This window comes from Podarcis raffonei, chromosome 4, assembly GCF_027172205.1.
Source record: "Podarcis raffonei isolate rPodRaf1 chromosome 4, rPodRaf1.pri, whole genome shotgun sequence".
Taxonomy (NCBI): Eukaryota; Metazoa; Chordata; class Lepidosauria; order Squamata; family Lacertidae; genus Podarcis; species Podarcis raffonei.
The window spans coordinates 78,347,779-78,360,695 of record NC_070605.1 but is presented as its reverse complement, the minus strand read 5'-3'; the positions used below and the strand labels follow the sequence as shown (position 1 = coordinate 78,360,695).

Below are 12,917 nucleotides of genomic sequence, written 5' to 3'. Positions count from 1 at the left end.
GATCAAACTACCTAAATCTCACGGTCAGTATATAAATGGTGACATTTAACCACATTTCATCATGCTATAGGACTCTTAAGGTCATCACCCAAGGATAAATTCAATACTCCATCTTCACATGATACCTTTTTTATTACAATATCCAAAAAGCTGGGTAAGCAAGTTTCTGGGATCATCAAGGTCCTTTTTTTTCTTTTCAATTTTCAGGAATGTGCCATCAAGACTATATTTAAAACCATAGGAAGGTTAAAAGTAAAGAAAAAGGAAAAAGAAAGCATTTTCTTCATATAACATTCTGTGTGTCTTACTACCAATCACATCACCGTTTGTAAACCCTGAATTTTTGTTCCGTTATGCATATATAAAACGTATGCATGTTATGTGTTGGAAGCCCCACCCGCCCATAATTAGCTATGTTTATTAAATGTCTGTATTAGTGTCAATCAGCTACAGATACATATTACTTTAAGAATTAAATACATAATTGTTTAATTCAAACAAGCAGAAGGGCAAGAAAAGAAAGCATTATGTGGATGGCACATTTGGTTGTAGATTACCAAAACATTCAACCATTACAATTCAATGATTCTCTAAGTAATCAACTTTCAATGAAACATCTCTGTTGCAATTACATGTCAAAGTATGCTAGATAGTTTTCTTATTACTACAATTTTTACCGTAGTAGTTTAAGAAGTACTATTACAAAATGCTTTAGTTAGTGTACTCTTCACAAAGAATCAAGGAGGCAATGTAATAGCTGAGTAGAGAATGTAAAGAGTGCTTCTAGAAACTAGGAATTTCTGGAGTATACTACTTGGTAAGCAAAATAGCTACAGAACTCACAGCCACAATTGTTATGTCTACTATATTTCACTTAGTTAGCTGCAGGTTCAGTGCATTCAAACTGTGCCCAGTCTCTTAATGATGAGTTCTGCCAGCGTGAGCTATCTGAACAAGTTAACACTGTTTTTTAATTGAGAAAAAACCCCTTGTTTATGTGAACTAACTATGTAAACGTACACAGAAGAGAGGAGCTTAGAACCCAGGGAAGAATGGCCACTTAAGTGATATTTTCAACCTGAGGGAAACGTGAAGCAACCAAATTTTCGAGAGAGAGGGAAAAAAGACCAAGTAAGCAAATAAGAGAGAGAGAAAAATGGGCGGGGAAACAAAAGAGAAAGAATATAATCAACAGAGCAAATACTTTAGAAAGAGGTCATTCTCTGAAGACTGTCTCAGACTGGCGTAGACTGCTCTGCTCTATAAAAGTGAATTTAGGACCTAAGGCTTGTAAGTTATAAGAGGCCCTCAATAGGCCCAAGTCCATCTTCAACGTCACTGAAGTGCTTTCACAAGATATAACTTTTCCCCATGTTCACTGGTGAAGATAGGAGCCTTTTTGTAGTGTTCCACCAACTCATCCATAGTATTAAATCGACGCTGCCCAATGCAATAGACACTGTCCACCAGCTGCACCTTGAAATGTTTATTCTTCCCCGATGCCTTTAGAGATACTGAAAAGTCACTGGGCTGCAAAGAGAAAAAGGAAAGGAAGTGTTAAATGATAATATCAAATGTGCAGTTTTAAAGCCTGCTATGTAACGAGGTGAATGAGCTGCGAGTGAGCTTCCCCCCACTGGGCTGAGCGCTCTGGGTACTTTGAAATACAAATTACTATCATCATAATCAGCATCTTCAGTTAAGCAAAAGAACCTCAACAGCACCATATACAGATATAAATTATGCACCTCGAATGCAAACACTGTTGGTTTAAAGCCAGAGGCCGGCAAGTGTCAAGAGAAGTATGTCTATATGCATTCGGAAATACCAAATATTCCTATGCAGAAAGAGTCTAGCTAAAGCAGCATGCCGTTTGAATCCATGGCCACAAGAGGGCCTTTCTTGATTTATTCTGTAGCAAGTAGCTTTTATACATATAAAAAGAGCTAACAGTTCATCCTATTTAACTTTAAACAACATGGCACATCTCCAGTATTGTATTCCTTACAAAAAAAAAGGTAATTAAAATCGGTGTCTCTTATTCCACCATAAACTGAGCTGCCAACATTTCTTCAGGAATGGGTGTTTCAAACACCTGCTTTATTTTTTAGTGTGTATAATATAAACTTGTGCAGATAGAATTTATTCACCAGCACAGCACCCCTTTTTTCTGCCTCTTTTTAAAAGTAGATGAGTTCCCGATATGCATTTCTGTGCCAGATTTATTTTGTTTGCTACAATTAACTTCCCATCTGGTTTTACACATTTAAGGCCAATGTATTAAGCCAGGGTTGTGTAAACGAGCAGAAGAAATAGCAATGTTAAATACTAGCAGACAAAACAATTCATTTAAGTGTGTGCCCAGTCATGGGTTGCCAAGAGCTTCTTTCAAGCTACAGAACCAAGTAAAAAACAAAAGCATATATCCATTACTTAGGATGCTTATAAAGTTAGGATATAAAGAAGCACCTTTCCCCCTACTAATTTCAATTGGCAGTAACTACTGAAAAACACTGCAGTGTTAATTGATAATTGCCTATTATTTCAAATCTTTAGCCCCACCTTAACAACGAGGTCGACCAAGCTATATATTGCTCTTAGCTAAAAAGCAGTAACATAAATTTTACTGGCAGTTATTCTGGATTACACTTGGTTCATGGGTGGAGGTTTTCCACTACACTATCCAGGCAATCTGGAATTTCCAGTGATTTAGACCCCTCTGGTTGTAGCTGTCTGTTCCAGACATCTTGTCTTCCACATCCAGCCCAATTTTCCTAAATTGCCAGCCAGCCTACACACTTCTGGCTGATTCCCCACACCAGGAAGAAATAAGTACGCTTAGACAACTACCTGGAACCAAGACAGAGAACATGAACTGTAACATCAAGTTATAGTTGTACCTTGGAAGCTGAACGGAATCCATTCTGGAAGTCTGTTTGACTTCCAAAATGTTTGGAAACCAAAGTGCAGCTTCTGATTGGCTGCAGGAAGCTCCTGCAGCCAATCGGAAGTCCCGTCGGACGTTCGGCTTCCAAAAATAGTTCGCAAACTGGAACAGTCACTTCTGGGTTTGCGGCGTTTGGGAGCCAAAACGTTCAAGAACTAAGCTGTTCAAAAACCAAGGTACGACTGTGTTACCCTACTTGTGTAATCCAAGGTGGTGTGTGTGTGTGTTTCAAAATATGAAAATGAGATAGGAAGCAAATGTCTCAGAAGAATCAAGAAAATTTCTAGGCTTTTCTATTTAAATAACTAAAACGGCTTAACAATCTCTGTCATTTTCCAGCAACAAATTCTATTAGAAAAAAAACATATCACTGAAATTACAAGGGATTAATTTATGGAAATCATAACTTAAGTACGAGAAGTGACATCACTGGCTACTGGAACCTAATTTTTATATTATATTTATGTGACAACAAAAATGTAAGTTATGTGTCATTTGTCAAAATAGGTATCTGACAGATGAATAGTAGGGCAAAAGACCAGCTCCCCCGGTCCTCCCTTCGAGAGCTGACTGGGTATGAACTGCCTTAGTGCTCTCCCGAAGACTGTGGTAGTGGGAAAGCCTTAGAGCAGCCATTTATAATATTAAAGTAAAAGTAATTATAGGCAGAGCTGTAAGGAAACAAGACTGCAAGCCAGAGACACCTGCACCACGATTGCACTGTATTTCCCACGGTATTAGTGCAACAACATCAGCACTGTGCTGTGGCTGCTTTCTATGGTGGCAGCAGATAATTGTCTGTGAAAGAGTGTGGGAAGGGAGAGAGAGAGAGAAAGAATACCTTGAACAGGAGATGTGCAACTGCCCCAGCCTAATTATTAACAAGGCAGACAGGGAAAACGTAATAGGGCTTTTCTGTCACTTGAAATGAGTTCCTACTCAAGGACTGACATTAAAGCAATGATCGTCTTCCCAGATCCAAGATTTACTACCTAAATTTACATATAAAATACAAGTACGTGTCACTTTTCTTGCATCAGGCTACAAAAATGAGATCCTTTTGGGGTTCTTACGCATTTTAAAAAAAAAGCAGCGAAAAGGCACTTTAGTTCTTTTGAGAGAGAAGCACAGTCAAATAGGAGAATCTGAAGAACTTGAACAGCTGCTGCAAAAATGTCAGGCTCCTGCTCTCCTCCTCCCCACCGCGGGCTCATATTTTAGGTAACACAGGAAACTTGAAGAAAATGTAAAAGTAATTCAGCTTGTTTATTACTGTTTTCCCCTACAATGCAAATAGTTCCACTAAAGTCCAAAACCTCTTTTTTTTTTTTTTGCATCTTAGCACTGTCATCCTATATACTGCACTGAAGTTAAAATGCAGCCTAAAACTATTCCCTGCTGTCTGCCTTGAACTTGTTCCAAGAGTGTTTATTTTTATATTTTGTGTCTGTTTGCCTTTTTCGTTTCAGCTCTTGGCAGATATTTCTGCTCCTTTTCCCACTGGACATAGCTGCTACAGTCGGATGGCTCACACGCAATCTTTCCCATGCTTGGGCTTCTGGAGTTGTATAGTAGCTCACAGGCACTTTTAAGGGCACATCTGAACTGGTTATTTGCTAGGGGTCAATGCCTCTAAGCGGCACCTAGAAGACTCTGCCGGCACTATAATGAAGAGCCGACCTGCACCATCCACACTGGCATAATAACCTAAACAAATATGTGTGATGATATTGTACAAGGATTAACCAAAACACAATGAAAACCCACCACCTGCTACTGTAAGAGGAAGTTGCTTCATAATAAAATTGTTGGAAAGTGCTTGAATATTATAAATCGTATGGTGCAAAAGGCACGCGGGTGGCGCTGTGGGTTAAACCACAGAGCCTAGGACTTGCCGATCAGAAGGTCAGTGGTTCGAATCCCCGCGATGGGGTGAGCTCCTGTTGCTTGGTCCCTGCTCCTGCCAACCTAGCAGTTCGAAAGCACATCAAAGTGCAAGTAGATAAATAGGTACCACTCCGGCGGGAAGGTAAATGGCGTTTCTGTGCGCTGCTCTGGTTCACCAGAAGCGGCTTAGTCATGCTGGCCACATGACCCGGAAGCTGTACACTGGCTCCCTCGGCCAATAAAGCGAGATGAGCGCCGCAATCCCAGAGTCAGCCACGACTGGACCTAATGGTCAGGGGGCCCTTTACCTTTATGGCGCAAAAGGTTACTTACGCACCTACATTTTCTGCATTCACTTTTTTACACTCACTTTTTCATAGAAAAAAGGTAATGCTAGTCACATTATAATTTTGCAGAATGTGTGCCCTATTTTGCACCTCTTCCCACTATTTCTTGTAGACTAAGGTAAAACAGAAAATTTCATTCCAGCCCACGATTCTGCTGTCTGGTTTCTCACATAACCATGATCTTCTCAGCAAAAGCCTCAATCATTTCCTCATTTTGTAGACAAAGTAATGCACTAAGTCACTTCTGGAAGAATCAAAACACTAAAAATTGCATACTGTAGTCCAATCCACTCAGTCAAAATGTATTTAACCTCTATCTATGTACATTTAATTCCCCTCAACTGTGGTATGAGGCTTCACTGTAGATCCTTCCAGTGCATGTGGTTCTAAGATGTAGAATAAAACTTTCCTCCCCATATTATTTTAACGAAGGGAGCAGCTATAGCTCTCTGTTGTGTTTTTGAGCAGTGGACAGTTCTTGAGCTACCAGAGTATACCATGGCCCAACTTCCAACAGAAAAGAACATTGCCTTTGTACTTAGACTGATTCTTAGACTAATTTCCCACACAACAAGCCACTTTCAAGGAAGTTCCTCTTGATAGCTGTCCATCACGATGGTTGTGCAATGTGCATCTAGTTTGTAAGAGCAGGTTCTGAACTTGGTCGTTCCGTATTTGGAACACTCTGGTGACATTCTTAGTCAGCAGAGAGAACTGAGAATTCATAGGTAGCAAGTTGCCCGAAAAGCAAATTTGGGAACTTGGAGCCACAGCTGGTTTCCTGCCCTGTCTGAAATTCAGTGGGAAGGTTAATTTGCCTTGTAACTATAAAGGCCTATGGATGGATAATTTTGGGGGGATTGCAAACGCATGGACGGGGGCAGAAGAGATGCATGAGGCATGGTGAGCATCAATGGATAGAAAATGCTCACCACTTCATACAACTATCTTTTGAAAGGCCATGGCGAGGGGAGGGGGAGAGGAGGCAGAGTTAGAGCATACACACAAACGTTTAAGGTCTCCTAACACCTCCACAGATCTTGAGCTGCTGTCAGGGACTCCAGGAGGAAGTGACGGACTGTAGATGCCTCCATATTTCAGGATTCAACTCCCCCACCTCACATTCTAAACCCAAGCTCACAAAAGGCAGCGTTTTAATTATATTATTTATTTAATTTCATTAATTAATAGTTTATCACGAATGGCATAGAGCCTGGAGCTACGTATGAACAGTGAATGGCAACTTAAATGTCATCTTAGCCATGGACTCGCCAGCTACTGCTGTCTTGTTCACCCTCTCCTCATCCGAAAGAAGGGATGGCATTAAAAATTTACCTTACAACAGGGTTTTAAGGACCAACAAGAGGATGTACGTTAAAGTGTGCTAAACACAAAAAGTTGCAAATATTATACGTTCCATAATACTTTTGGAGGGATTTAATAACAAAACGGCAAATGCTGTGCTTGTGTTGTTACATGCAGTAAAATGTGCATTGCATCCCTCTGGAAGCCTCTGGTCAATGGATGTGGCTTTATTAACCAGGTTTAAAAATTATTTATATTTATTTTACTTAAACATATATTACATTGTTTTAAAATATTTAAGTTAATCTATTATTTTAATTTGCACATGGAATCATCTATGGAGTTTACCAGCCCGCAAGGTCAATAATAAGAATAATAAGAATAAGAATAATTTTAATTATACCCCGCCCTCCCCAGCCAGGGCTGGGCTCAGGATGGCTAACACCAAATATAAATTACAATAAAATGTAATGGGAGGGAAAACAGTTAATTAAAATACGGCTTAAAATGCAGCCTCATTTCAGTAGTAGCCCAGTAGCTAGAGGAACACTAGCTTGACCATAAGGGAAATACTGGCTCAGGGGCAAAATGAACTGCTCCCTGAATCACAAAATGGGATAACCTGTGTAGTCAACTACAAATTTTACTTTACATCTGACGAGGGATGCTAGAGCAAATTTCTAAAAGGTTTGCAGCAGTGCTGCACGAACAGCTAGTTAAATCAATTAATCTCATATTTTATAGGTGAGGAACACAGAGTATGAGTGAGAAGCAATTAGCACAAGGCTAGATTTTTCCTTAGGGGACGCGGGTGGCGCTGTGGGTTAAACTACAGAGCCTAGGACTTGCCGATCAGAAGGTCGGCGGTTCGAATCCCCTCAATGGAGTGAGATCCCGTTGCTCAGTCCCTGCTCCTGCCAACCTAGCAGTTCGAAAGCACGTTAAAGTACAAGTAGATAAATAGGTACCACTCCGGCGGGAAGGTAAACGGCGTTTCTGTGCGCTGCTCTGGTTCGCCAGAAGCGGCTTAGTCATGCTGGCCACATGACCCGGAAGCTGTACGCCAGCTTCCTCGGCCAACAAAGGGAGATGAACGCCGCAACCCCAGAGTCGGCCACGACTGGACCTAATGGTCAGGGGTCCCTTTACCTTTAGATTTTTCCTTGCTTTTCTGGCTGCCCTAGAAGGTTCTGGGGAGCCTCAGTATCCTGCGGTCCTACTTCATGTCAAGCATAAGATCTAGATCCTTCCTTATCTACCTTCTGCCATCCCTTTCATAGGAAGCTGAAAGTATAACTTCAGATACCAATATAGAAAATATATTTTATTTTTGCCTTGGAATTTGTAAATTTCAGGCCAACGTACATCCTCACTCATTTATTCTTACTCCTTTATGTTGTATCCTTTTTATTGGCATTGTATACTATGTTATTTCACCTTACTTGTTTTAAAACAAGCAGTTAAAAAGCTAAGTATAATGATTCATCCTGGAGAGGGGAATGCAAAATGAAGAGAATGGGGGTGTCCTATCCTGCTTTCCCAGGAAGCAATCTTAGGCTGGTACAAAGCATATCCGTTGCCCCTGGGAGGCTGAAAGGGTCAAAATAAGATCTCTTGTTTATATGCTCCATTCTCTTGCTGTGGAATAGAAGCCTGACAATTTTTTCCCTTGATTGCTTCTACTGCAGCTGGACTCAGTTTCATGCCCTGACCACTCAAGCAACGCTATCCCCTTAAGATGACTTCAAAAAACAGAACACACAAAGTTTCATGATGGGAAAAGCAGTAAAACTAGGCCGTTGACTATTTTAGTAACTCCGCTAGTGCAAAAAACCAAAAGCAAAAAAAAAAAAAAAAAAAAAAAAAAAAATGCAGGGAAGAACAATCAGATTGAGCTGTCTTGTACACAACTACTGAAAAAATATTACCAGCTGGCTCATACATAGGGCAGCTTGTGCAGCGGGTCTGCCAGACTAGTTGCCTGCAGAAATAGTTAGCGGCCCTGGGCAAAGAGCTAATTGCAAGGTTGCTAGAGAATGGTTATTAAAACCACCAACTGCTGCCAAAGCCAGCAGCCGAGGAGACACACATGATAAATGATACAGGAAATTCAGTAATCCGGCTTGACACATGAGAGAATATCTTCTGTTTATAATATACAAACAAAATTCTCGAGTGTGATATAAGGTGGCTAGAACAAATTAAGAAACCGTATTAAAATAACTTCTGAAATAAGCGGGGGACGTGTACAGATTTGTAATCCACCCAAACACACTGGCTTTTTCATTCATTGTTATTTGAGATCCAGTCCATCTCGAAGTGGTAGCTGGGGAAAGCCTGTGTGAAACCCACAGGAAGTGGCGAGAATAAAAAGCCCATCTGAAAAAGAGCTGAAGGTTATTCAGCTGCATCCAATGACAGCTGTTGCTGCAATAAATTACAGTGGTACCTCTGGTTAAGTACTTCCGGAGGTCCGTTCTTAACCTGAAACTGTTCTTAACCTGAAGCACCACTTTAGCTAATGGGGCCTCCCGCTGCCGCCGGAGCACGATTTCTGTTCTTATTCTGAAGCAAAGTTCTTAACCCGAGGTAATATTACTGGGTTAGCGGAGTCTGTAACCTGAAGCGTATGTAACCTGAAGCGTATGTAACCTGAGGTACCACTGTAGTCCGTTTTGAAAGGTGCCACAGGACTCCTTAGCTATGCGTAGATTTCAGGAAGATTACTCCCAAATATGCCTAAGATCGTAATTCTACTCTTTGCTGCGAGACCAAACATGGCTGTTCTCTTAGATCAGGAGTCAGCAACCTAAGGCCCATGGGCTAGTAGCGGCCCACGAGGTTTGTCTAAAACTGGCCCATGGTGAGCCCTGCCGCCCCCACTCTTACCGGTGTTGTGAGCGACTTCCGGGTTGATGGTGCCTGTGCGCATGCGCACGGGCGCTCCTCCGACCCAGATGTGCACCGGAAATAGCGTGTGCACACGCATGTGGGACGCAGAAGCACTCGTGTGAATGCACACACACTATTTCTGGCGCACTTCCGGGTCGGAGCGCAGGAAATAGTGTGTGCGCACGCATGCTCCTCCAACTCAGAAGAGCGTGCGTGTGCCCACACTCCGGCCCATCCTTGGACGGACGAGCATCGGCCGGCCCATCCTCTGATAAGGTTGCTGGCCTCTGTCTTAGAAGCTTTCAAAGTTACTTCCATGAAGAAGCCAGAAGCAAAGGAGAACTTAACTGAGATAACTTTTACACAGTCCGCTCGCATGTAGAATACACACTGCAATATTGGAATTTCATTTGTATTAAGGAAATAATTCTAGTCGAAACAAAACAAAACCAAGAAAATTGTATTAACAATCCAACTCAATTAAAACTTTCACGTGAATATTTTGTTTTGACCTCAGGTGCATCGTCATAGTTAAGATCTTGTTTTGTGAAATAATTTATAGGCTCTGAAAAGTCACTGTAGAAGCTTTTAACAGAACCTCTACCTGCATTCAAATGTTTTTGAAGTATAAAATGACACCAAAAGTTCCATTTGCATTTCTCCTTTAAGATGTACTGCACATCATATACTAGATTGGTTTGCTCTGTTTTTCTCTGCCTGTGCATATAACAAATATATTTATATATTAGTTTTAACCAATATAAGGTATTCTGAGATGTAGGTCACTTTCTTTAGCGTAAGAGAAATGGTCACTTTCCATACTATTTCATAAGACCTGCACGATACACTGCAAAATCGAAATACAGCACTTTGCAAAATTTCAGATTCTGAAATGGGTGCCACTTACCGAAGATTCGCTGTCTCTGACAAGGAAGTCCCCTTCCGCTCCCCGTTCGTTTAGAGCACATTCTGCCTGATGCCGAGTAACATTCCCATAATACCATTCTCTTCCTGCAAACCGTCCCGTAGTAGAGGGCCCTGTGTAGCTTATCGGAGGCGGGTGGGAACTGTTACTTGTAGGGCCATCACTTAAGATTACTACATAGTTTTTCGGAACGAGGCCAATTTGCCCTCGGGAATTTTTACATTTCCACCATTCCGGGTCATTCTCAGGTTTCTCTATCACTTCCATGGTTTCGCCTTTCTCGAAGTTGAGCTCTTCTTCTGTGACAGAACTGAAGGGGTACAATGTCTGAACAACGTGAAGTACTTTCATGGCTTGGCCATTGCTCATGGAGGCTCCCTTCCTCAAGCTGAGAAAACTCGGCGAATCGGCAGTCGCTTCCTCGACTTCTTCTACCACGTAGTTTGAAGGAAACCATCCAATTTGTCCGTTGTAACTCCCTCTCCACCAGCCATCGCTGCACTTTTCCATAACAATGACTCGGGATCCTTTCACGAGAGAGAGTTCATCTTCCCTTTCTGCCACATAGGCAAATTTAACGTATGCTGGGATGTTCAGATCGTAAATCCGATCGGCGTTGCTACCGTTAGACGGGTACTCTGCATCAGTACTAGGGGTCGGTGAGGCGTCTCTGGCACTTGTCTTCCGCTTTGTTTTCCCCAAACCTGTTAAAAAAATAAAATAAAAGTTTCTAAAAAGCATTAAACAAAACATGGTTAAACACATTGCAAACTTTGCATGAGAAATCGGGTTGGCAAAAACAGAACCCCACAGCGCCCTCTGGTGTCACTGTGTTAGAATGCATAAATAACGCACATAAAGCATTTTTTCTTTGCCAATGTAGTCGAGTCCTAGATGTGTCAACAAAATAATGAAGACATAGAGGAATTGTTCTACGGTGCCAGAAAACTGCCGGAGGAAAAAACCCCTGTAACTTTTTAAGAAGCTTCCTTTTCATCTCAGAAGGCTAGCTACTAAATGAAGCTTTGATGTGCCCTTTCAGTGCATTTCTTTCCGAAGTCACTAGAGAATTAATACGCACAGAACTGTTGGCAGCATAGAAAAGGAAATTACTCTTTTTATAACCAGCTAGTATTGCATTGTGGGAATAACAACTCTTTAAAACTGTAAACAACCGATTTTCAATCCATTTTAGTTGCAGAGAAAGAAGGTGAAACAAGGTACCAAAAGTTGCTTGTCTAAAGGTTCTGCGTGGCTCCCATTAACATTCAAACTGATTCCACTTCCATTTCATAGAATAAAAACCATTTAAATCAAGAAATGGTCTGATCATGCACAATACGTATACAAAATTATTTGTGCACATTTTATTGGTAAATTTTGACACCAAAATATGTACATGACCTACATTGTGACATGCAGTGAATTCGTACAACTTGCTAATGTGCAGCCAAACTGAGATCTCAGTTGCAGAGTATAGCAGTTGGGAAATCACTAGGTATGGTTCTGGATAGGAGTCAACACAGGATAGTCAATGTCACAGCATTTCAGATTTTAGAGGTACAGTGCACCTAATAATCTCCTATTTTGCTTTTAGTTGTGTCTGATCTGCAGCAGCCAAAGGAGCTCACAATTACTTAAAATAAAATAAAACCCACAGGAGTGCAATGTTTTGAAGCACAACACTTCCAAAACCTGCAACAGAGTACCAAGGTATTTATTAAACAGCTAGCAGAATAAGTAGTAATACAACCTTCACCAGCTCAAACAATAATATTAAATTCAAATGTTAATGTGATAAAGATCTAACACAGGAACTATGCTTTAATGCTCCCCCCCACACACGTTATTTTGCTTGTAAACCTCTGAAGGTAGTGAATTTCATTATGGAATTTCAATTAGGTTGCAGGCTCAGTTTATCTGGGACAAGCAGAATTCAAGCGCTGTTTGGGATTTCAGCTGTGGAAAAACAAGGACAACACATAGAAAAAAAACCACTCAGCCATAATCTTAACACATATATTTGGACTACAACTAGAGTGAGAAAGAATCCGACCCCTCCCCAGGCTTTCAGTGTGATACAGGATCTAGTTAAAGTGCTTTGGTTAACATCAAGGAAATAATTCTGATACGAGCAGACAAAAACACAAGGTATTTTAAAAATAAATCCTATTCTAAACAGTTGTCTCTCGCAGATGCCATTTTGGGTTGACTACATCACCGCTTAATTACACACCGAAAATAGTTCAAGTTAAACGCCTGTCTAGAGATAGCTGAACATATCTGATGCATTCTGGCAGATTATTCACCTAAATGGCATAAACAAAAATCTGCTGTACCAAACCCAAGTTGAAACTGCAGCAGGAGGAATGGGGTGGGTGGGAGTGACACACAAGGATGCTTGTCAAATTAATCTACGGAGCTTCAAGTGTCACATTAACTAAATGAGGAAAATGTCAGTGATTCCTCCCGATACGTTCCACAGCTAACTCCCTTTCCCATCTTTCCGTGTGCTTATCTAAAGAACTGTAACTAAAGACTTCCCTCTAGCCTAAAAGTCAGTGGCCATGCAAGCTGGCAAAGTGACAGCAAAGAAACCAAGCTATTGTGGTGT

At 41.1% G+C, this 12,917-nt stretch overlaps 1 protein-coding gene across 3 annotated transcripts in view; it reads right to left on the bottom strand.

The window, feature by feature from the left end:
• Positions 1 to 113: 113 nt before the first annotated feature.
• Positions 114 to 12,917, bottom strand: part of NCK2 (NCK adaptor protein 2) — a 69,906-nt gene continuing 57,102 nt past the window's right edge. For all 3 annotated transcript variants that reach the window (XM_053384259.1, XM_053384258.1, XM_053384260.1), the window contains 2 exons: positions 10,286 to 11,007; positions 114 to 1,530 (listed from right to left, as the gene is read on the bottom strand). In XM_053384259.1, the coding sequence (XP_053240234.1) occupies positions 1,336 to 1,530; positions 10,286 to 11,007 (917 nt within the window). In that variant the 3' untranslated portion in view covers positions 114 to 1,335. The remainder of the gene's footprint in view (positions 1,531 to 10,285; positions 11,008 to 12,917) is intronic.